Genomic DNA, 24,608 nt, shown 5'->3' on the forward strand with positions numbered 1-24,608 from the left:
GAGCACTTCATCGCGCACCGGTTGAGTTAAATGAACAGGTGTGACCTCATCCAACTCGACCATAAAGGAGCAACACTCCCGGACAAAAGGGAAGTAGCAATGAACACTAAAATGAAGCTTGGCATTTTCCGAAAAGTGCTGCATCTTTTTCAAAAGCACCGAACCTGCTTTCAACATGTCCTCCCTAAAATGGGCGAATGAGATTCTTCTTATCCGGGATCCAGAAAGATAGGGAGTCTGAAAAAAAACCTAGACCCAAATGCATCATCCATGAAACCGGCTGCAATTGGCTCTTCTTCAGGTTGATGAAGTATCCAAGTGACTGCATGTAACAGACTACATACAACGCTCTAGCAGCCTTTTGACTCGAGTCGCTTATCGAGCCCTGCAAACAAACAAAAACAAACATTCTGCCTTTAGGAACAAGACTTCACCTCTCCAGCACACTCTCCAATGAACCGTTCGACGATCCAAACTTCTGTGTGAATGCCCCCGTTTTTTAACCAGGTTGAGAGACAAAACCCAAGTGAGGAAACTATGTAGGCACTGTTTTTGAAACCGAACGGGAGAGTAGTGTCAACAAAATAGAATCCCGCCCACTCGAAGCCACAGAAGGTCCTAGACCTCTCATTTAGAAGGATTTGTTTGTATCCCTGAGCGTCGTCGATTCCCGAGAACTTTCCACCTCGACTGATCGATTCCACAGTATCCCCCAATGGAACTAATTTGAAAGGTGTATCCTTACACCAGATGTTCGGCCCCTTCATCGACAAAACTAGTCTGTTTTGGGGGGGTTCGATGGTGAGCGCATTGACACACCTCGGCGGTTTCGTGCCTTTTACCGCCCCAAAAGCTCCACTGACCCTTCTACAAGGCGCTTCGAAATTGTCTCATTAATGAAAGGGGTGAATTCCTTGCAAATAGGGGCGTTAGAAAAGTACATGGGTGGAAGGATAGCCGAGTCAAAGGTTCTACCCCGGTATTTTCCTCTAAAGGGTTGGGAAAACTCAAACAAGTCTACGCCTTGACGCAACCATCGCCCTATCTGCTGGCCGGCGTGAGGGCGCTCAGTCAATACGTCATTCCACGCCTGGGGATGATCGTGCAGACCTTCCAGCTACAAAATAAATCTGGGTCTCGAAACCGCAGGGCTTGAAAATTAGGCCGGCAAACACCTGAAAGAACTTTAGCAGGACTTGGCTCTGATCCATCGGGGGGCCCTGCAACAACTCATGATATATCTACCCAGAAACACGAACCTCTGCGCCGCCTTGCAGCCTGAGCTGCAACATAGTCAAAGGGGTAGCAAGATGAGCGCTCCCACACATGGGTTCCCAATATCTTCAAGAACCGCCCATACTCCTAGGTTTAATCAAGAGAGAAACCGTTCAAAGCACAGCTTGTAAAACATTTCCAACGGCCAATGACCGATCTATAAAATATATAAAAAGGAAACAAAACTCGGACAATAAATAATGAATACATCTCACATAGAAATGTCATTTCTTAGCGCCAACTGCCAACCGCTCAAATTGTTTTCTTTGACACACTAAACCTTTTTCTTTTCTTTTTAGTAAGTAGGGGGCGAGGCATTCCTCGAACAAACCTGAATATCTAATAATTCCCCACTTTAGAACATGCACATAGAAAACCCAAATATCACCCCGAGGCTCCCTTCCCCCGATGTACGTTGACTAAAAGTCCACCATGCCAAACCGGCTCAAGAACTTAGAGTATTTCCTTGCAGTCTCGATAAAAATTTACCCCTTTTTCGGCAACGGAAACTGACATCCGTGTCTCTAGGCACATACAACTGCTTCTCTTTGATGTCCTCGGGTGATAGAGGAGCGAACTCGGAGACGTACTTACGAAGGAGAGCCATAACATAAGCTACGTTACGATCGTAGAGCCATAACATAAGCAACAATTCTATCGTAGAGCCATGACATAAGCTACGTTACGATCGTAACCGGTCTCGGGAAGCCTTGAGCAACTGAAGCCTGCGAGGCTTATGGACTTTCAAAGCCGACTTTGCCTGTATTAACCAAACGTGATACACGTGCAAACAATCTGCCAAACCTCCTTTAAGAAGCTTCTTTTATTGAGCTCTAGTCTTATAGGAACCCCATTAACCGGGCCAGTTTCCTATATTATGGTGCCAAAACCGCTATAAAGGCACTCCCCATTTAGAACTCTCTCAGACCATACTCAATGCATAAACGCAACGCCATTCAGACTAAGGGGTAACTGAGGGGGTACTCCCCCTGAGCCGTACCTATAAATACCCCCCTCCTACCAAGGCTAACTAAGGCCAAAGGCCAAACCAACAGAGGCACCAAACTTTCAGAGTGCACACCTCCAAGTCCATTTCCTAGGGCCTTCCCCTGCTGCCCGCCAAAACCGGAAGTGTGGCATTCCCCGTTGCCTTTCCTTTTATTTCTAACTTTATAAGATACGAAAGTCCTGCTCCCCTACTAGCTAGCCTTTTTGGCCGGTAATCCACCCTTCCATTAACCATCATTCTGTCCTCACTGCGTTACTCTTAAGGGATCGTAGCCACCCCATGTCTGTAAGATAACAACTTTGAACGGGTATAATTTCCGCTTTTTCTGAGCCTTCCCATAGTTCTTTGCCCTCCTTCTGCTATGTTGCTTGTGTTTGCTTATACATCTGACGAAGACCCGGTGTGGATCAAAGCTAAGGTCATCTCCCCTACTGGCTCTACACAAGTATATAAACTTATTTTGTACGCCTAAAAGCTTCAAATCATGATCTCTGGATGTAGGCACTCTCCAAATACTAGACCTCATTTTGCCTGTAGAGATTTTCCAGCGTCCATTGGCCGATTAAACCAAAATACGCCTAAACCTAAGGGGGCACTCCCCGTTTTTCCCTAACTTCCAAGGCCCAAGCAAGGGGGACGCCCCAGTGTCGGCCAAGACCAAAAGAGAGGGGCACTCCCCGTTTAGAAACACCCATTTTCAGGGCTCATTACTCAGGGCACTCCCTCATTACGCAAGGCCTACCCAAGTGGGGCACTCGCCATCCAAAGCGGTTTTTTTTTTTTTTTTTTTTTTTGAGTATTATTAATGGGATCACTCCCCGATGAAAAACCAAAGATGGTCACTCCCCATTTCAAACACCCATTTATTTTTTTATTTTTTTTTTTTTTTCCGGGTTTATTACTTGGGGCTCTCCCCGATGAAAAGCAAAACAAGAAGATGGGCTATTCCGTCCCCAATTAAAACACCAATTTTTCTGGGTTCATTACTGGGGCACTCCCCGAAAGAAAGCTAAACAAAGATGGACACTCCCAATTAAAAACACCCGATTTTCCGGGTTCAATACTTGGGGCACTCCCCGAAGGAGCTAACCAAAGATGGGAACTCCCCATTTAAAACACCCATTTTCCGGGTGTATACTTGGGGCACTTCCGGATATAAAACTAACCAAAGATGGGCACTCCCCATTACATAACCGATTTTGTCGGGTTCATTACTTGGGGCACTCCCCGAAGGAAAACTAACAAAGGATGGGCACTCCCAATCTTAAACACTCGATTTTCCGGGTTCAATCCTTGGGGCACTCCCAGAAGGAAAGCATACCAAAGATGGACACTCCCCATTTAAAACACACAATTTTCCGGGTTCAATACTTGGGGCTCTCCCCGAAGAAGATGGGCACTCCCCATTTCAAACACCCATTTTCCGGGTTCATACTTGGGGCATTTCCGAACATAAAACTAAACAAACATAGGCACTCCTGTAATGTCTTAATAGACTAACGAATTAAATCAACACCATTAAAAGCAATAATATATGAATTCAATCTCTGCATCAACATGTGCTTTATTCTCTGTTCCTCAGTTTTCCATTCTGCCTCCGTGTGACCTTACACGAGGTCAACTCATTTGCATAACCGAGTGTGATCACGTGAACACTACACTCCCCATTTAAAACACCCGATTTTTCGGGTTCATTACTTGGGGCGCTCCCCGAAGGAAAGCTAAACCAAAGATGGGCACTCCCCATTTAAAACACACATTTTGGGTTCATACTCGGGGTATTTCCGGATCTAAAGCTAACCACAGATGGGCCCTCCCCATTTTTCTTTTCTTTCGGGTTCGTTACTTTGGGGCACTCCCCGATGTAAAGCTAACCAACGATGGGCACTCCCCGTTTAAAACACCCATTTTCTGGGTTTATACTTGGGGCACTTCCCGATACATGCATAAAGCAAACAAAGATGGGCACTCCCCATATTTACACCCGATTTTTCCGGGTTAATTATACTTGGTGCACTCCCCAAAGGAAACCTAACCAAAGATGGGCACTCCCCCTTTTAAAACGGCCATTGTTTCGGGTTCATTACTTGGGGCACTCCCCGATGCAAAGCTAAACAAAATGGGCACTACCAATTTAAAACACCCACTTACCATGTTCATTACTGTGGGGCACTACCCATGCCTTATGCAAGGCTCACCAAGGATAGGCACTCCCATTTAAATTACAAATTTTTCCGGGTTTATCTAAAACATGGATGCAAAGCTAACCAAATAAAAGGGGGGCTCTCCCCATTGGAGCACTGAACTCCGGACCATTATCTAGGGTACCGATCCGAAGCGCCGAATATTTCGGATCTCAAAAGCTCTGCAGTTTAACCCCAACAAGCTACGGCAAAGAACAAAACCTGGCGCCAAGCACGGCATTTTTTAACTAACTAGCACGACCCTCAATGGTGCATAAAGTTATCTCAACACACCACCATCCTCGATGGTCCTCTCTACCCCGATAAAATCAATCTTGTATGTCTGTGTGCGCGCTGGCACTTGCACTTACACTCATGTACCCACTCATGCGACACCCATGGGCCCGCAAGCAATCCACCGACCACCATGGACCCTTGATACCACCAAGAAACGTGCCATTGTTAACCTCTCAACGATTTTACAAAGGGTGCCATTATGTCCCATACAAATGCACCCAAGCGCAAAAGGACCGGCCGCCATTGTGCCCGGCAAGTGAAACACATGTTCCCTCACATGGGTCTAAATGGTCGAAAATAAGAAAATTTACCTTTCCTTCCCGAAAGCATTTACTATAGATACTACCTTGGTCCTAAGCCATCGACACCCACCCAGTGGTTTCACCATTGCCGTCCACTCCAGATTTCCCAATGGTAATTCGGGCACGAGGAATAAATCTTTTTAAAACTTTGGGACCTTCCGCCCAAAACGTCCATCCGGTGGACACCAGAATCGCGACTGACAAAGAGTCAGTCGCCCTCAACGCCCACAGCGGTGCAAATAGTGTCTTGAGTTATGATGCCACTTCCGGTTGACCCGGAAGTAGAGGTCGACATGGGGTAACAGTAACCTAAGGCTAATCTCCAATGCCAAAGGAGTCTCTAACTGAAAAAAGTTTGAAAATCGATATTGTCCCACTTTGGGTTGACCCAGAAGTAGAGGTCAAGTTGAGGTCACGGTTTTTTGCAATTTATCTCCAATCCCAAGGAGTCTATAACTACCGGTACCATCAGTCTAAAAATCGGCCGTGTACTTCTTGAGATATGGTCCCACTTCCGGTTGACCCCGAATTAGAGGTCAACTTGAGGTCACAGTCTTTCAAAGTTTATTTTTAACGCCTTTAGGGGTCTAAAACTGAAAAAAGTTTGAAAATCAGTTGTACAGTACTTGAGATATGGTACCACTTCCTGTTGACCCGGAAGTAGAGGTCAACTTGAGGTCACGGTTTTTCCAAATTAATCTAATCTCCAATCCCCAAGGAGTCTATAAGTACAAACAGTCTGTTAAACGGCCGTGTACTTCTTGAGATATTGTGCTACAAAAATTTCCCAATTAAATATGCAATTATGGGTCACGTGGTAAATTAATTACGATTTTTAATTTTTTTGGGGGTCGGTGGTTTGATGTTTGATCGAGTACGATTTGATTTCACAGAACTCTTAACCACCAAACTCTGCGCTTATGATCACCATTTTCCGCTTACTGTGTTTTTCAAACATCATCGTGTCATGCATGCACACAGGTTATGTTGGGAAAAAGAAACAATTGAGAAATAGAAAAGGCAACACTATCGATATAAAGATAAGAATCTAACTTAAATATTACAAAAATAAATATTGTTATAGTCGTAGGAGATTCGAACTCGCAGGTATCAATTCGAACTCGCAGGTTGAAAGCTGGAATGTTCCATTCAACTCGGCTCCGCCTCGTTGAATAGAACATTCCATCTGTCAACTCATGAACATATTCGCACCATTACACTCATAAACATTCATTATGTGTATACCAATCCTGCAGAGAAAGTTTCCATCTGTAATAGTGTCAAAGTCAAGACTAGATCTGTTTAAGAGTTCACTTAAAACCCATCTGCTTACATGTAGCATGTGAATTTTCAAACACTTCTCAGTGGTTTCACTTCATATTGTGAACTTTTAGTCATGCTTTCACCATTTTTGTATAATAATGTGAAGTTGAACACTTTTATCCTGTTTAAACTAGTTTCATGCCTGTAAAGCCTAATGGGGTCTTTTACTATTATTTTCATCAAAAGACTACATATCTGCTGCTTCTTTGATTCCAAATGCCAAAAGAAACATGCTCAAAATCCTAGACAAAACATCAATCAATTTGAAGTGTTTTCACTAAAAGGCACTGTACACTGATGGTAATCACTCAAAATAATTGTCAGCATAAAAACTTACTTGCTTACCAACAATGTTGAGCTTTTGATAGTATAAAACATTGTGAGAAACGGCTCCCTCTGAAGTAACGTAGTTTTTTGAGATAGAAGTAACTTCTCATTAAATATTTGAGTTTGATTTCGAGACCTCAGAATTAGATTTTGGGGTCTCAATATCAAGCATCTGAAAGCACCTAACTTGTGTGACAAGGGTGACATCTGGGTACTGCACGCCGTGTGATAGCAGTCGGACTATCACACAGCAAACAATGCACTATCACACGGCAAATGATACACTATCACACGGCCGTAGTTTCTAGTAAAATTAAGACACATCATGTGCACGCTCTAAACCAATTAACAGGCAGAATATTGTAAGGGGTATGGTCAGAAAAGGCTTCCTCTGAAGTAACGTAGGTCTCGAGAAAGAAGTAATTTTCCACAAATTTGATTTCCAGACCTCAGAATTAAATTTTGAGGTCTCGAAATCAAGCATCTAAAAGTACACAACTTTGTGTGACAAAGGTTTTTAATTATAATGCTGGACTTAACTTACCTTTGTTATGTATTCAAAGTCAATCACATATTCTGGAAGTACCATTTCATGATCAAAGATGAACCATTCACACTGTCTGGCTGAACATTCACATTGTGCATCACTGTCAGTCACGCTGAAATTCTTAGGTCGGAACACTGAATCAGCATTTGGATAGAATTGCTTGTTTACTCTGAAATATGAATGGGAAAAAAGTGATAATGAAAATTGAAGCACCATAAAACATGATTTAGAAACCATACAAATTGAAGCACCATAAAACACGATTTAGAAACCATTAAAATTGAAGCACCATAAAACATGGTTTGTAAACCATGAAAATTTAAGCACTATAAAACACGATTTAGAAACCATTAAAATTGAAGCACCATAAAACATGGTTTGTAAACCATGAAAATTGAAGCACCATAAAACATGGTTTGTAAACCATGAAAATTGAAGCACCATAAAACATGGTTTGTAAACCATGAAAATTGAAACATGGTAAATAAGGGAATAAAAGGGTAGCGACGAGTTCTTATAACGGCCATTTAAAACCGGTATGGTCGTGGCCGTGTGATAAAGGCCCTAGCCAAATGCGAGGGTCTTTATCGCAGGGCCATAAAACGAGCAGTTTAAAAACGAGTCACTACTCTTTTATACCCATTCATAAATGCCTTTTTGGTTAAAAAGCGTAATTAAGTAAGAAACTCTGTAAAACTTATCCGTGTTCCAACGTCCTTGAGCTCTGTACGTGGGTTGCATTTTTGCCCACAAAACGTAACGAGAAACATCTTGCACCAAGACTAGCGAGTAGTATCCCAAAACAACCGATATAAACAGAGCTCCAGCTGGTCAATATCAACTATTTAAACACCCACCACATAATGTGCTCATGGAATAGAGAAACTGTCTGAGGTATTTATGAGTCATGGTTTATAAACCATGAAAATTGAAGCACCATAAAAAATGGTTTATAAACCATGAACATTTAAGCATTGTAAATCATGGCTGTTCATGTTCCATTATTACGCACTACGCATTACAATGCATGACAGAAAAACAAACTTCTGTCCTACTGCATAATTAGTGTGCAGTGCTAAAAAATGAAAGTACATGCCAAGCAATGTTCATAATAGTTTGAGTAAAAAAATTACTGTATTCGTAAACATTTTTTGCACTGCTTGGCATGTTTGGTAAAATTTGCACACTACACATTACATTTGACAAACATTTGAATTTCGGCCCAACTCCTCAACACTTACCCTATCCCAAAAATAATATGTGTGATAATGATGACAATGTGTCTCCATTAGGTTAATGATGGTATTGGGTATTAGGTGTAGCCACAGGATTGATTGGATTGCAGCAATTACTTAAGATCTCAGGTCATACATGGTCGGTATTTATGATTTTATGCTCAAGTAATGCCAACAAGTTGTGAAAACTGTGAAGCACTGGACCAAAAGACTGTATTATTTGAATGCAACAAATGATAAACATTCCAGGACATGTTGTACTTAAGATGGGCTAGTATACAAATATTGACTGCTTCGAGTGCTATGGTTAAAACTACACTACGACTCCCGAGGTGATCCTTGAGGCGCAGCCGAGGGAAAATGGAACGGTCCGGGGATCACCGAGGGAGTTGGAGTTTTAACCTTAGCACGAGTTAAAGGATTTGGGTACTTTTTATAACACAAAACACAATATCCACAGATTTACATTAAACTTACACCTTTTCAAGATAATGATAGTAGAAAGCGTACCTTAAAATATTAGTTGCTGAGGTGCTGTAGTTTTTGAGAAATTAGTAAAACAATGTCATGAAAAGATCACTCAGACGTAAACAATTATTTTCATGACATTGTTTTACTCATTTCTCAAAAACTACAACACCTCAGCAAGTAGTATTTTCAGGGAAGCTTTCTGCTATCATTATCTTCAAACTGTGTAAGTTTAATGTAAATCTGTGGACAATGTGTTTTTTGTCCTACAAAAAGTACATAGACCCTTTAAAACAGTCAATATTTGTTTTATAACACCCCAACAGACTATCTATCATCCTCATACTCGTAACGTTCATTCGCGCGTTTCAGACACACAGAGGCACAACTGATTGGGTTTGAGGTGGGTAAAAAAGACGTCTGGATATACCTGCACGCCGTGTGATAGTCGTCGGACTATCACACGGCAAACGATCACTATCACTATCATCGCCGTCTAGTAAAACTAACACATATCATGTGACGCGCTCTAAACCAATGAAAAGGCAGAATATTTGTAAGGGGTGTTTTAATGGCATTATTACCTCCTACATTCAATATTGCATGGACTCTGGAATTCCATCAACACAGATCACAATCTTTTCTAACAATTAACCATGGGTCACAAAGGAATACACTACACATTTTCATATAGTGAAACCAAACCCTGAATAAAGCGAGGAATGAGAGAAGTCTGAACATTCATCGCATCTCTTGCTGCTGCACGTGCACGGCACAAGACTGTATTGTTTGAAGCTTTGTATGGTGTGGAGAGTTAAGAAGAAACTTTAACTAAATACTACACTTGCGGGTTCATCCAAGTGTAAATCTCTTTTGAGTGAGTGATGGCTCTGAACAGAGCCGGTTTGGTCTCGACGTTCCTGAAAACAAGCAGAGTATACTGTTTGAAATGTCGAGACCACACCGGCTCTTTTCAGAGCCAACACTCACTCAAAAGAGATTTACACATGGTTGTACCTGCAAGGTTCCTATTTATTTATAGTCTCTTCTTATATTTCAAGGGTGCAGGGCGCTTCTTATGATTCAAGAGAGCACCGCCATTTAAAATGCAAATGACTGACTCACAGAGGCTTGCCAGGTCCCATTCACAGAGATGTCAAATTTGCAATCAGAGAGATTGTGTACAACAATCAAGGAGATGTTTAGAATTACATTCAGCATAATAGGGAGATTTCAAACTTGTTCATCAGAACATGGAAAGATTCAATTATTTTGGGACCTTTCTGCAGAATTAAGAAGTTCTTATTGCAAGGTTTGCAAACATCAAATGATATTGGTGCATTATGCGCATTTAGTAGCAAAACTTGTGCTTAGCTTTAGAGACAGCCTAAAAGATTTAGACAACACCTAAACACCAACAAAGAATATAGTGTCTTCTCAAAATTTCATTCCAGGCACTATCACACCAAAACTTTCTTTCTTTTAATTTGTTTTATAGACCAGAATTTTGGATAGTGGAAATGCAGAACGACCCACATTTCAGGCAGGTCTGTAAGTGAGTGCCAAGGTGACAATAGTAAAGGAGCGCAGGTCAGTGCGCAGACAACAAAAGTTAACAATTGTGAAGAGGCAGAGGTGACTGCGCCGGTGGCACAATTATTGTGACTGTTTACAAAATGAAATAGCCAAGATGGTCAAAGCTTGATCAAGGTCAAAAGTAGGTCAAAAAGTAAGAACTGTTTTTTAGGCAGTGACCTTTTTTTTTAAAAGATGATTGGTGGTGGCATTGGGTTGGCCGACAAACTGAGAAATGAAAACTACTTAATTCAAACTTACTTCATATTTACATCCAATGCAGGAAGACTCTTTCCTAAGTAGACTTTACATACAACTAGCTGTCCATGTCTAAATGGACATGGATCAGAGCTTGCTTCCTTCATCGATCTACTCACAGCTGACTGTATACGAGGTTTATCACATAGACTAACACTGTTAGACAACGGCACTGCTCCATCACGTCCAAGTTGCTAGAAAACAAAACAAACCATTTATTATCTATTACAACAGATTGATACTCCTGCTTTTACTTGTGGTAAGGCTTCGTATTTTTTTTATTGTTTGTAATATTTCTCGTTCAAAAAGCTTTAGTCTTAATTTTAAAGAAACTATTTCAGATTTGTCCGTCAGCAACTGGTTACATTGATTTTTCAGTTTCCTCCACTTCAAATTGAATAAAATATATTTTAAAACAAGAAAATGTTCCAAGCTTTGTCATTTAATACAATGGAAACTCATTAACGCAGTTAATTCCTTTAAAACTCATAATGTGTCCAAGTGATTATGTTCATGGAGACTGAAGTAAACCCAAACCAATAAACCTTGCATTGAACACGGGTAAAAGCCAATCTCACATGGTATGTCTCACTGTCCATCGGTCCCTCTTCTAGAATCTTCATAGGTTCATATTCTCCACCTGGTAAGTCAGGATCCCAGACGAAAAACAGATACTCCTGCAGTCTTTTCAGAGTAGGTGTCCTACACAAGATTCATAACAATTAATTCAAATTACTTTAATGTGCATGTATATTATACTGCCTTCTGTGATGGCATGGGGCTTTTCTCTTGAGTCCTAGACCACAAGATCAAACTCAAAACATGTAGATTTCAGCTGATATACAAACCATTATGTGAATGCGTTCTAATCTTTGAACTTCTACGTGAATAGAGCATTTCACACATTTTGTAATGACATCATCACAGCTAGTACCTTTCACAGGAAACTTGATCATGGTATGTTTGTCTTTCAACAAAACTTGTTTGCATGTTTTTAAATGATACTTTTTGTGTCTTCTAATTAAACTGAATATCTCATTCATTGAGAGTAGTCTGACTAACCTACTGATACTAGAAGTATCCTCTTCCTCTGTGACAGCAACAAGCTTGTTATCAAAGCGATATCTCAGCATTCTATTGTGTACTCTGGTGATTCGATGTATCTTTATACCAAGGATATCATGAACTTTGTAATCCGCAGCACAGAAACGTGACAAGATCAGGTCATGACATGATGAGAACCTGTACAATGACAAATAATAACTATCAACAAAAGAATCATACACATTATGATACCACTAGCCCTATATAGGACTCTTCGTGGCCGAGTGGATAAGAGCACCGAACTCAAGCTCTGATGCTTCTGTTCAGCAGAGTGTGGGTTCGAATCCAGGTCGTGACACTTGTGTCCCTGAGCAAGACACTTAACTATAATTGCTTCTCTCCACCCAGGGGTAAATGGGTACCTGTGAGGGCAGAGATGGTTCTTGTGATTGGTTTAGCCATGTAGCGCATATAATTGCACAGGCTGTATACTCCCCAGGGAGCTGAGATGGTTTAAGGAATGATTTAAGGCCCAGTGACCAGGGGTAATAATGTCGGAAGCGCTTTGAGACACCCCGTGAAAAAGCGCTATATAAAAACCGTGTATTATTATTACACAGATACAGAGTCCTAACTATTAAGGCCCTTTTCTGGGGCGGAAAATTTACTCAAATCTTACTTGCAACAAGCCACTAATTTCAACAGATTCACATTCCATGGTGGCATACATTTTTCTGCGGTGGGTTTTGGTCCTCATATATTCCTTATAAATCCGTCATTTTCGTGAAATAATGCAGCTCCCAACGTAAAAAAAAATATTTTTTGATCGTTTATTCACAGTGTTGTCTGCTGTCGTGCGTATGCGTATACATTTGCGTACAAGAGGCAGGATGCAAGACGCATGAATTCTTGGTCACCGAGTCTTGACTGCACAGTGTTAACACGCAAACACAACGCAAGACTGTGCGTTTTGCGTCTTGTGTTCACACGACAGCCTGTGAGAATACGAACAAAAATGGGAATTTCCTAACGTTGGGAGCTGCATTTTGTCATGAAAATGACGGATTTGTGAAGAATATACGACGATCAAAACCCACCTCAGAATATATGCTGCCATGGAATGTGAATCTGTTGAAATTAGTGGTTTCTTGCAGGTAAGGTTTGAGTTATGAAAATTTGAAATTTTTCCGCCACAGAAATGGACCCTGATATTCAGGACGTCACAGTAGAATAATACGAAGTGTAAGGCCGCCAGGGCTATGATACCACCTGTTTTTTATGTTATAAACGCTCTGGACTATTATACTCAGAGTTCTGGAGCACCATTCCCAATCAAACCCGTCCCAGCCCACCAATGAAGTTCGTAAACAGATCGGAAAAAGTTGCTGCTACATGTACTTCCACTCTGTTTGCACACGGTTTTAGCCTGTTTGCCTACATTTTTCAGATAAAGTGAGAACGAGTGATGGGGGCTTTAAGTGTCTCGAATACGGTGCTCTTCACCGCTCAGCCACAACACACCATAAATACAGCCACAACACACCATAAATACAGCCACAACACACCATAAATACAGGCGTTTGTACTGTGCATTAGCACCTAAAACCAAACAGACCAATAACAACAATTGCTTGCGCAGTTGCATGAACGCCTATAGTTGAAGCTACTATACATGTACAAATAATTAAGCATCGCTTGTTTTCCTTCCCTTTGTAATTGGGGCATTAGAAAGAACAGCAGTTGGCTAAGTTAACTTACCATAAGTCTGATGATTGTCCTTCTTCAAATCGCACATTGCCACCACTCTCCAGCTCAGCTAGCAGCCTCTTAATAGTGACCTCTGTGGTGTGTTTGACATTAGCAATAGCTTCACCGTGATACACATCCATCCTGAATAACATAAATCACAGCATAACATGCATTACACAACACTGTTTAATTGTCAACAATAACTCTACATAAACTCATTAAAACAACAGAGTCCGAACATTTCAGTTGTGATCAATATGAATTTATCTTTAAAGGCATCCTAATAATAATCTGCTAAGAGTCGGCTGACTGGTTGGGTTGCTAACAACTTGACCAGTCTCCTGACCAGTCTGTAAAAGAATTTGCTCGGCCGAGTTAGTAAAGCCAGGCAGCATGTCAACAGCGATAGTCAATAATTATGATGTCCAAATTTAATAAAGATGGTCCACTATCTCTGCAAACAAATGTTTCTTTGTCAGAGTCAACTCAAGACAGCTTGCACACATAGGTTACATGGTGTCTCCAAGCCTAGAATTTTCATGAAACTGGAAAGTTTTGTTTATAGATCTTTTTTTTTGCCTTTGAGAAAGACTAGGGTCGAAACGTCAGGCCATTAAAGGGTTGGGGATTTTAGTAACACAAAACACAATGTCCACATATTTACATTAAACTTACACAGTTTAGGGATAATGATATGAGAAAGCTTCCCTTTAAATATTACTTGCTGAGGTGCTGTAGATTTTTGAGAAATGACTACAACAATGTCACAAAAAAACGTTTTACATGCTAAAATAAATTTTGTCTCACTGAGACTTGTTTTACTCATTTCTCAAAAACTACAGCACCTCAGTAGGTGATGTTTTAAGGGAAGCTTTCTACCATCAATATCTTCACACCGTGTACAGTTTAATGTAAATCTGCAGACATTTTGTTTTGTGTCCTGCAAAAAGTACCCAAACCATTTTCCTATTTATTGCATTTATACCATACTGTAGCTCCTTCTAGTTTGTACTATCAGTATAATAAACAAAATATCACTTTGAAGGTTAATATAACCATAGGGTGTGAGTTGGTCACAGAAGGTTTACCTCAAAAGCCAGCCAGATTGAAAGGAAACTAAAACAAAATGAAACAAACAATAAATCCAAAGGTGGGGCTCAAAATGGGGATCAAAATGTTTCTAATGTCTCGCAAATGCATGCATAAAAAAATTATTTTTATTATTTTCTTTAACTACAATCTAATGCATGTCAAATTAAAGGGAAACACCGGCTCACCGTTTACGTGATTTAGTGGTGTAGAATCTCAGATAAAATTTGTTTAGATGGTTGCTGTCAAAGAAATCATCACGCAATTATCAAAAAAATGTTTTTAAAAAACCAAAGCGGTCAAAAGTCAGCGATTTGTTTTTCCAGCCGGTGCAACTGTCAAATTTACTTGACATTGTCGTGCACTGTTGTAAGTAGACTGATTGTTTATATCAGCCTTTTACTATGACCCAGCATAAGGATCCAGTCTACATGTCCATGTGTATTCTAAGCAACCGACATAATATACGCATCAGCCAAATCCTTTGACATCCAAAGATCGTCCCAAAGAACAAAATTTAAAGATCGTCCCGAAGAACAAAATTTGGGACAAATTAAGAAAAAGTAAATAAAGCATTATAGATCCGAAGGTGACTGACGCACTATAGGCACTAGTAAACTAGGCCTACTACTGCATTGCCATAATGCAGTTTGGAATGCGATCATTGCGTTACAATACATGCCCTTGAGGTACCAGGGCCTAATTTCATAAAGTCTGTATTGACACAAACATTTGCTTAGCACAGAATGGTACTGCTTAGCAGAAACTGGCTACCAGCCCAAATTAAAAATGAAATTGAAATGTTGTGGCTGGTGTCCGACTAAGGTTTTGGTGGGTAGAGAAATTTGTTAAGCAGTATTATTTGCTTAAAAGCTGAAGAGTGACTGTTTGACTTACTGTTGAATAAGCTGAGTGCACAATTGTTTCCTCTCTATCAATGCTTGTAGTTTAGTGTGTAGCTTACTGACAGTGTTTGCTACATTGTTTGTTGTTGTATCTTGTGTATCACTCTCTGTACCACTCCCATGCTGCTCTTCCTCATTATCATGGTGTAAATGACTGTCAATGGAGGTCACCTTATTACTTTGTACTTCTGATGTGTACCTTTCAATCTAAATAATCAAAGCACAATATTCAAACATAAATAATCCCCAAAACCATTTCAGAGTAAAAAGCTGTTTTGATACTTACGTTTAGAACATAATGGGAAAAATTACTCAATATGATGGAACCAACAACAAACAAATGTCTAAAATTAACAAAGACTGTTTGTATACTTGTTGTTAAGAATATTATTTTGTATTTAAGATTGCTGTATATGTTAATGATACCCTTAATATGTAGGTCCTCATAGGAGAGATGTCCCATGACCCAGTAGAACAATCCTACCATACATCAAATGTTTTCATATTGGTGAAGAGATGGAAATGACTCAAAGTAATACAGATTCATCTCATAAGATTTACCTCCTTAATGCTAAAGCAAAGCAACCTGAGTCTATCCCTGGTAGTTCTAGTTAGCAATCTCTTCTCTTTGTTGATATGATGTATCATGTCAGCTAATGTACGTTGGATTGTCTTGACACGCATGTTATAGTACATTTTCTTCTTCACAACAGTGGTCTGAAAACATTCAATAATAAAGAATTCATTTATAAAGAATTGCAGTAAAGCATAAAGTTGTTATAAGTTTAGAATCATTATAATGAGGAATAATTGCTGTAATTTATTTTTAAATCAACTGCTCTGTCACACACCAAAGTGACGCATAAAGAATGTGTCACATGTTCACAAGAAACAGGGAGAAAAAAAAACCCCAAAAAACCAGTGATTAATAATAACTTACAGCCATTATACACTTTCGGAACAGGGAAGAAGAAAAAAAATCACAGATTTACAAATAACTTACAGGGTTTACAGAAGGTAATGGTGAAAGACTTCTCTTGAAATATTATTCCACGAAATGCTTTACTTTTTGAGAAAACAATTAACAATTCTCGATAACGAGAACTGCTGATTTATTTTGAACACATGTCATGACACGGCGAAACGTGCGGAAAGAAGGGTTGGGTTTCCCGTCATTTTCTCCAGACTCCGATGAGCGTTTGAGCCTAAATTTTCACAGGTTTGTTATTTTATATATAAGTTGTGATACACGAAGTGTGGGCCTTTGGACAACTGTTTACCGAAAGTGTCCAATGGCTTTAAATCTACCAACAAGATACATTGTATTTGAGGCACTTTTACAAAGAAACATTGAAGACAGGTTTTTGATACATTTTACAATAGCCTACTAATTCAAGAATAAACAAGGCACTCCTGACCATCAGTATTTTCCAGAAAGTAATTGTATTAACTTTATGGTATTCATCAAAAACAACTCGACCGTCTTCAGTTAAAACAAAACACAGCAGCACGCCTAATTACACGTTCTCGACGCTCTTCACATGTTACTTCAACTTTATGCAATCTTCACTGGCTTCCAATTAAATTTAGAATGATTTACAAACTCATGATCTTAACCCACCGTTCAAAACATGGTACCGCACCGTCATATTTATCTGAACTCATCAGGCCTTATAACCACAGTCGATCTGGTCTTCGTTCAGCAAGTCAACATCTTCTGACTGAACGGAGATCTTATCGCTCCAAGTGGGGAGATAGATCTTTCCGTATTGCTGCCCCTCGTCTTTGGAACAGCCTTCCTCACAACACTGCTCTATTTCATCCCCCAACTCCTTTAAAACTACCCTCAAAACCCACCTCATGGTAATTGCCTACAACAACACAGTTTAATTTAAATATCTTGTTTTTGTTCATTGTTTTTCTTTGTCGCGCCTTGAGCGCCTACTTGTTAGGTAGATATGTTTGCGCTTTACAAGTGTCATATTATTATTATTATTATTACGCTGCCAAGTCATTCCAGGCCTGACATTTAGAATTCATGTTCAAAGATCAATATGTAACAATCAACTTGACAACTCTATATACTTACCTCAGCCATTTCCCTGAGACTCTGATTGGACACATCATATGAATCCAGCCTATCAATATGAGGTAGATGATACATGACATGTGTAGAGTAGTTACAGAGATAACACACTGGGTTAGGACCATACATCGGGTCCTTTAAACCCAAGTGTTTCAATGAAGAAAGCCTCACAAGATGAGTTAGTTCCTGAATATGAGAGTGCAAAATCAATTATTTGTATACAAACTACAAACTCATAAAAAGTACTATGATGTCATAACTAGCAATTTGTACTACATTATGTGGGTAATCTCAATAAATGCCGAGTAACTTTTAAGTTACATAACATATGTTTGAAAAATAACTAGCACTAAAAAATGATGGCTCAGAATCAAAAGAGGACCCAGTGTGATGTTTTGTAGAATTTCCAATTATGCAATTCTGTACAGACCTTCGTGGTTAATTGTCACTGTATTATCAGAAATGGCTGATAAAGTGATTTGTTTTTAACATTTTTTTTACATACATGTAGTTTCAATGAAAAGACAAACAAGTTGCCTTGTATTGAAAGTATCAAACAGAATTATAACTAGAGGGAGATAGTCAAATCTTGTAGTTGCTTTGGGGCTGCTATTAAGTCTTAAAAGGTAAGAAACAGCATCACTTTATTTTTGCCCACATCATGTTTTACTTTAACATGTTTTCTTTTAAATAGAAATACTAAAACAAAATTGATGTTGTGTTATGGTCCTTTTTACTACAACTCACTTTAAAAGAGCATATGTTATTTCCGGACAGGTTCAAAACTTCAAGTTTGGTGTTAGCATCAAAGCAATGTCCTATAAAGAAAAACAAAGAAGTCATTTATGAGCTTGTACATATTTGTAGGCAATCATAGTTTAAATGTTGCTCTTGCATGAATTTAAATATCACAAATAAATGTTATAGTTTTTTTTTACCTTCTAAGATATTTTAAATAATTGTGTACATATTAGGGACTCAAAATCTTCCAACTCCCTTTAGTTGAAAGAAAGTTGATGGACTGTCAATGTTGTGTACGATATCGTGCCAGTTAGCCAGGTACCTCTTAGTTTATTACAATGTATAAATAAGCAAAATAGTTTTCAAGTATCAGGGTCCGAATTTGAGACTTACAAATGGTGCATATAAAAAGGAAGGTGCCTTTATACCTTTGGTATTTTTATTTTGTTGTTATCACAATTTGAAGTTTAGGGAACTGGAATGGATGTAGGTACCCTAATTTAGCAGGAAAACCTTGACCCCTGTTGTGTTTACAAACCCTAGATGCGAATTCATGTATTTTATATTTTCCATAAAAAACAACGCCTGAGGACTCTAGATACTTTCCATGCCTGTTACACACCTACCCTTGCACCATGTTTTCCTGGAGTTGAGTTATAATAAAGTTCATATTCAAGTTTGGAAGTCCAATCTTAGATATCTCAGTGGAACAACCAATATGACAAGGATGTTCATGATGAGCTGTTATGCACTTCTAAACATATATGTTGGGTTTTTACAGCCCTACTCTGCAATATGGGCAGCTTCATGTTTTTATTAATTCGGTCTTGAAACCAGTGATATAAGCTCTTTGAGTTTCATCTTTTCATATAAATCTACATGTAAGCAGCAATATTTGATTTAATCCAGATGTCAATGTTTGAGCCTAAAAAAAACTTTAACATTTTTCTTATTCCAAAAACTTTATCTAAAAACATAGCTGAAAATTACTGAAAATGACTGGCAATTATATATAACAATCTCACTTATTGGGCTTGAACATACCAAAACAACTCAACTCAAAGACTTCAACTTAAACAAAAAACTTTAACATTTGCACTGAGTGCGGACGGCCGGCCGGCCACCCGGACGAACGACGAACAGACAGCCAGACAGACGGACATAAATTGGTATTACATAGGCTCGCACTGCTCTGCAGCTCGCCAAAAGGGACCTAGGCTTAGGTTTTTCAAAGGATGGTCCATTGAGAAAAATATCAAAACACAATAGTGGGGAAAATAAGAGCGAAAAGAATGCAGTAATGATGCATCACTCACACAAATGTAAAAACTTACCAATTTTTTCAATTCTGTTAGAAGCTAGGTTTAGACTTCTCAATCTGGTTAATCTACTCAATCCCTGCAGAAAAAGAAAAACAATATTTGTGGAATGTGCTTTACAACTGTATAAAAAAAAGTTGTAAAAAATAAAATAAAAACACCAATAGCCATTTTTGAAGTAACACACTTGCCAATCATTCAAGGTGAAAGGGTTGTACATGTACCTGGTGCAACTAGTTTTCCCTAAACGACATTTTTTGTTTCTTAAGACAAATTTAAACACAGGGCCATGCTTAATAAACAAATCTTAAAAATCAAAATGGGGTATTTATCTCCTCCTCAGCTTGTGGTGCAAAACACAAGTCACACTTGTAACAAATATCACAAATTTATTTCTGTGTCCAACTTAAGTATTCTATTGCAAAAAGTAGCTCACCTTCGATACCTACAAATGCAGATTTGTCATTGGTTGGTGTCTTACTCGAGGGCTTGGCTATATAACTCAAATCAATTGTTTCCCAATGAGCATCAAACGACCAATAGCTTTACAAAGATTTCATTACAAATGAAGTGCATCGATCCTTAAATCAAGAATTCATGAAATCGATTGTTGATGACAAAAGGTAATCGTATCAAGAGCAAAGTTTAGGGGATAAGATTGTTTAAAAAAAATATTGGGTCAGATCCCAAATCTGTCAACCGAAACTGGAAAAAAAAAAAACCTTTCTGAATTTATATAAAAAAATTCTTTGTTTGAGCCATATAGATATTGGAGTTTGTAGGGGGAATTTTTTTCGCTGAATCGCATCACATTTCACAATTTTGAAAATGATTTTTGGGGTTGAACAAAGAATTGACTGGAGTGGGATTCGAACCAACGACCTCCGGATTAACTTGCCGGCGCTCTACCAACTGAGCTATCTAGCCCTATATTGGCGGTGTCCCTATTTTGTCAATATCTTTGTTCGGTCAATTCTTTGTTCAACCCCAAAAATCATTTTCAAAATTTACCCAGTCAGTTTCCCTTGTGGTTTATATTGATATCTGAAACAAAAAGTCGCATCCCCTTAAGGTGATCCCCTCACTGCCGCTTCCCAGGTTGTATCGTAATTTGATCCCTGGCTACACGGCAGTTAACGGTTGTATGGCTTCTGACTGGCACCCCCGAACAAAGATATAGACAAAATAGGGACACCGCCAATATAGGGCTAGATAGCTCAGTTGGTAGAGCGCCAGCACGTTAATCCGGAGGTCGTTGGTTCGAATCCCACTCCAGTCAATTCTTTGTTCAACCCCAAAAATCGTTTATATTTTGTCGCTACCATGGCAACATCTTTATGTTGGGGGTAAAACATTTTTCTAAATAGAAAACAACTGACATGTGAATATAAGCAGCAATTTTGGTTTTTTTAACACTCTTTAAAAAATAAATGCAACCAAATGTACTTCATTTTCTGTCCCGTCACGTTAACAACCGTTAACTGCAGTATAGCCAGTGTAGCCAGGGATCACACCCAAATTACGATACAACCTGGGGTAGTTTTGGATCTGACCCCAATCCGTTTTTTTTATGCTTCAAAAGACGGCTAGAGGTACAGAAAACTTATTGGAGACCCAACATTATGGCAAACTCGTCCGGCCAGCGAGTAACGGAAACCCCTACTAATCATGCTAATGCATGCATACTCTGTACCAGTGTAAAACAATGGTAACTAAACAGAAGGCAAGTGGGTAGTCATACATGTATAATGTGTTTTTATACCTTGAATTTACACCATTGTTATCACAGAAATTATTAAAAGATAACACTTGGTAAAACTAGACAGCGAAGCTGCCATGGCGAGCTGCCGATCGCCAGATAGAACCAATGACTGACAGAAAAGTTAAGACCATTTAAGGTTTTCATCTTTTCATATTATCTACATGTAGGCAGCCATATTGCAATAAAGAGTGATGACCATTTAAAGGGACACGTTGCCTTGGATCGGACGAGTTGGCGTATAAAAAGCATTTGTAACCATTTGTTATAAAATGCCTATATGGTTGGAAAGATGTTTTAAAAGTAGAGTAAAATGATCCACACGAATTTGCCTCGAAATTGTGTGGTTTTCCTTTTGCTTTGCGAACTAACACGGTCGGCCATTCATGGGAATAAAAAATTTGACTCCCATAAATGGCCAACCGTGTTAGTCGACAAGGTAAAAGGAAAATCATGCAATTTTGAGGCATATTTGTGTGGATCATTGTAGTTTACTTTTAAAACATCTTTCCAACCATATGCATTTTATAGCAAACTGTTACAAGCGCTTTTCAAAGACCACCTCGACCAGCCCAAGGCAACAGGTTCCTTTAAGGTTTTCATTGTTTTAGCTCATTCAACTTGAACCAGTGCACACACACACATTTATTGAACTAGTCAGTGGTACATGTTTACACATGTATACACGTACAAGTACAAGAAATGTATTCAGATGTTTAATTTCCAGAAGAATAGTTCCAATTCAGTACACAAGTGCAATAAGAAGTTTTGACCATTTAAGGTTTTCATTTTTTCAGCTCATTCAACTGGAACCATTGATGCACTCTTTGAATTTTATCTTTTCATAATGTATCTATACGACAGAAGCAATGTATTAAGTTTCAAGTCAGTACATCTTTGCAATCAGGAGTTGTGATCATTTATGTTCTTCATTGTTTCAGCTCATTCAATTGCAACCAGTAACAGCGAGACTGATTTTTGTTCAAACAAATTATTTCAAAACTTTAAGATTTAAGTTTGAGTTTGTTTCTTTAAAATCCAGATGTCAATGTTTGACTTTGAGCCTGAAAAAAACAACTTTAACATTTTTTGTATTCCAAAAACTTTAACATTTTTTTTATTCCAAAAACTTTAACATTTTCTTATTCCAAAAACATTATTGGAAAACATAGCTAAAAACTACAAAAATGACTGACAAGTATATATAACAATCTCACTTGGGCTTGTACGTATACCAAAAACAACTCAACTCAAAGACTGAAACTTAAACCAAAAACTTGAACATTTCCACTGAGTGCGGACGGCTGGACAAAATCGGTATTACATAGGCTCGCATACTGCTAAAGCAGCTCGCCAAAAATAAGGAACTATGGGTGATATAAAACATAATTTAGTTAATAACATTACGGAAAATTCTGATCTGAGTAGGTGGCTCTATGGGCAAGTTTTCACAGGAGTATAGACTATCAATATACATACCTCAATATTCACAATGGTGTTGTTAGCAAGTCCAAGTACTTCTAGATACTGGAGATGACTGATGTGAGTTATCTGACTGATATAGTTGCTGTATAGATGCAGTATGGTCATCTTGTTACATGCATCTAAACCTTCAATCACCTTGAAACAAAACAACGCCAAAGGCATAAAGGAGTAAGAAATGTGTACTGTATCAATTACATCACCTTAATCAGATTGATGTTATATGTAGTCTACTCTAGTGTATGTAACTCTGTGGTAAAGGTATGTCAATACATATGGGAATAATTAAAATAATAATAAACTTAAGTTTTTGTCGTAACAAAAACAAGGTGTGCGGCTTCCAGGAGTACAAGAATACAAGCCTGGTGGACAATTAAAGTTACCTGGAAGTGGTATTTTTTCAAAATAAAGCTTTTGTCACTAAGATTTGGTGTTTTGATGAGTGGAATGAGAATAAACAGTTAGGCCTAAGTAAGGTTTAAAAAAATTAGTTCTCATTTTATTTACAAATTTAAGAGTAGGCCTCGACCCAGGAGGGCGCTGTTCGTAACGTCAATCGAGGCGCGATATTTGAAGAGAATCTGTGCAGTCTGGCCCCGTACACTACGTCTGGGTACCTGACCGGTATGATGCCTATGTACAGAGCTCCGTCACGGAGCAGACTGCACGCACTACGGCTGCTGTGCGGACGATCCACTTGGATTACCCTGCACGCTAAAAACATAATTTTTCATGTTGGCATACGCTCCTCTAGGTTCGTCACGTCTTTCAGGTACCTTCTTTGACTTCCCACTCTGGAAAAGTTATTGGGATCACATCATGTTTTAGAATTACCTTTCTCTTATAACTTTTCTCTTCATGTCAAATGTGTGGTGTATTCCGGATTCGAAGCACGGCCGCTCAAAGTGTTCGCTGCACAGCGCTAAAAAAGACGTCAAACCGGCTTTCGCGGCCCACATACTTTGGATCTGCAGGAAACACATGCAACCTGACCCCCTCTTTATAGCTGTTTTGCTGCATCCAGCAGCAATACACCTGGTCGGCATTGCCGGAAAAAATTCAATTTTTTTTTTTTTTTTAAACAAACAAACTCATGACTTGGACCGTACACATGTACTTTGCACGTGTGTCTACTCTACGCATTGCAGGCAAAGTCTGCCGCGATTGACGTCACAAAAGGGGTAGGCGGAGTACATACATGTAGTTCAAAACAGTTCATAAAGCCTTACAATGTACATTTAGTAACAAACCAACAATGGATCACTTTTACCTTAATTTTGCACTCACAAATCCATAGCTCTGTCAACTTTGTGCAGGTAGACAATCCCTCAATCTTAGTTATATCCTGGCCCATTAGAATCAAGATGCTCAAATTGGGAAAATTATTCATTCCTGAAATACGGTGATAACCAGAGAAGAACATCTCCAAAGATGTAACTGGATCACTACCTCCCTGAACCAGCTTGCTATACTTGACGCCATTGACAGAACACTGAAATAAAAAGAATTCAAGAAAACAAAAAGATACATAAAATACAGTCAGTAATAAGTAAGTTGGGGGTCTTGTCAAAATTGTGGAAAGTTTCCCCACACAACAACATTTTTGCAGTTCTCTCTTGAGCTAGGCGCCCTTTG

General features: G+C 39.1%; 1 protein-coding gene across 2 annotated transcripts in view; it reads right to left on the bottom strand.

Moving 5' to 3' along the window:
- Nucleotides 1-24,608, bottom strand: part of LOC117288054 (leucine-rich repeat-containing protein 9-like) — a 77,979-nt gene that overhangs the window by 46,483 nt on the left and 6,888 nt on the right. For both annotated transcript variants that reach the window (XM_033768755.1, XM_033768747.1), the window contains exons 3-14: nt 24,244-24,465; nt 22,971-23,111; nt 19,748-19,811; nt 18,420-18,490; nt 17,676-17,858; nt 16,148-16,303; nt 15,579-15,793; nt 13,602-13,733; nt 11,862-12,041; nt 11,378-11,501; nt 10,803-10,993; nt 7,261-7,432 (exon numbers count right to left, since the gene is read on the bottom strand). In XM_033768755.1, the coding sequence (XP_033624646.1) occupies nt 7,261-7,432; nt 10,803-10,993; nt 11,378-11,501; nt 11,862-12,041; nt 13,602-13,733; nt 15,579-15,793; nt 16,148-16,303; nt 17,676-17,858; nt 18,420-18,490; nt 19,748-19,811; nt 22,971-23,111; nt 24,244-24,465 (1,851 nt within the window). The remainder of the gene's footprint in view (nt 1-7,260; nt 7,433-10,802; nt 10,994-11,377; nt 11,502-11,861; nt 12,042-13,601; nt 13,734-15,578; nt 15,794-16,147; nt 16,304-17,675; nt 17,859-18,419; nt 18,491-19,747; nt 19,812-22,970; nt 23,112-24,243; nt 24,466-24,608) is intronic.

This window comes from Asterias rubens, chromosome 1 (genome assembly GCF_902459465.1).
Source record: "Asterias rubens chromosome 1, eAstRub1.3, whole genome shotgun sequence".
NCBI lineage: Eukaryota > Metazoa > Echinodermata > Asteroidea > Forcipulatida > Asteriidae > Asterias > Asterias rubens.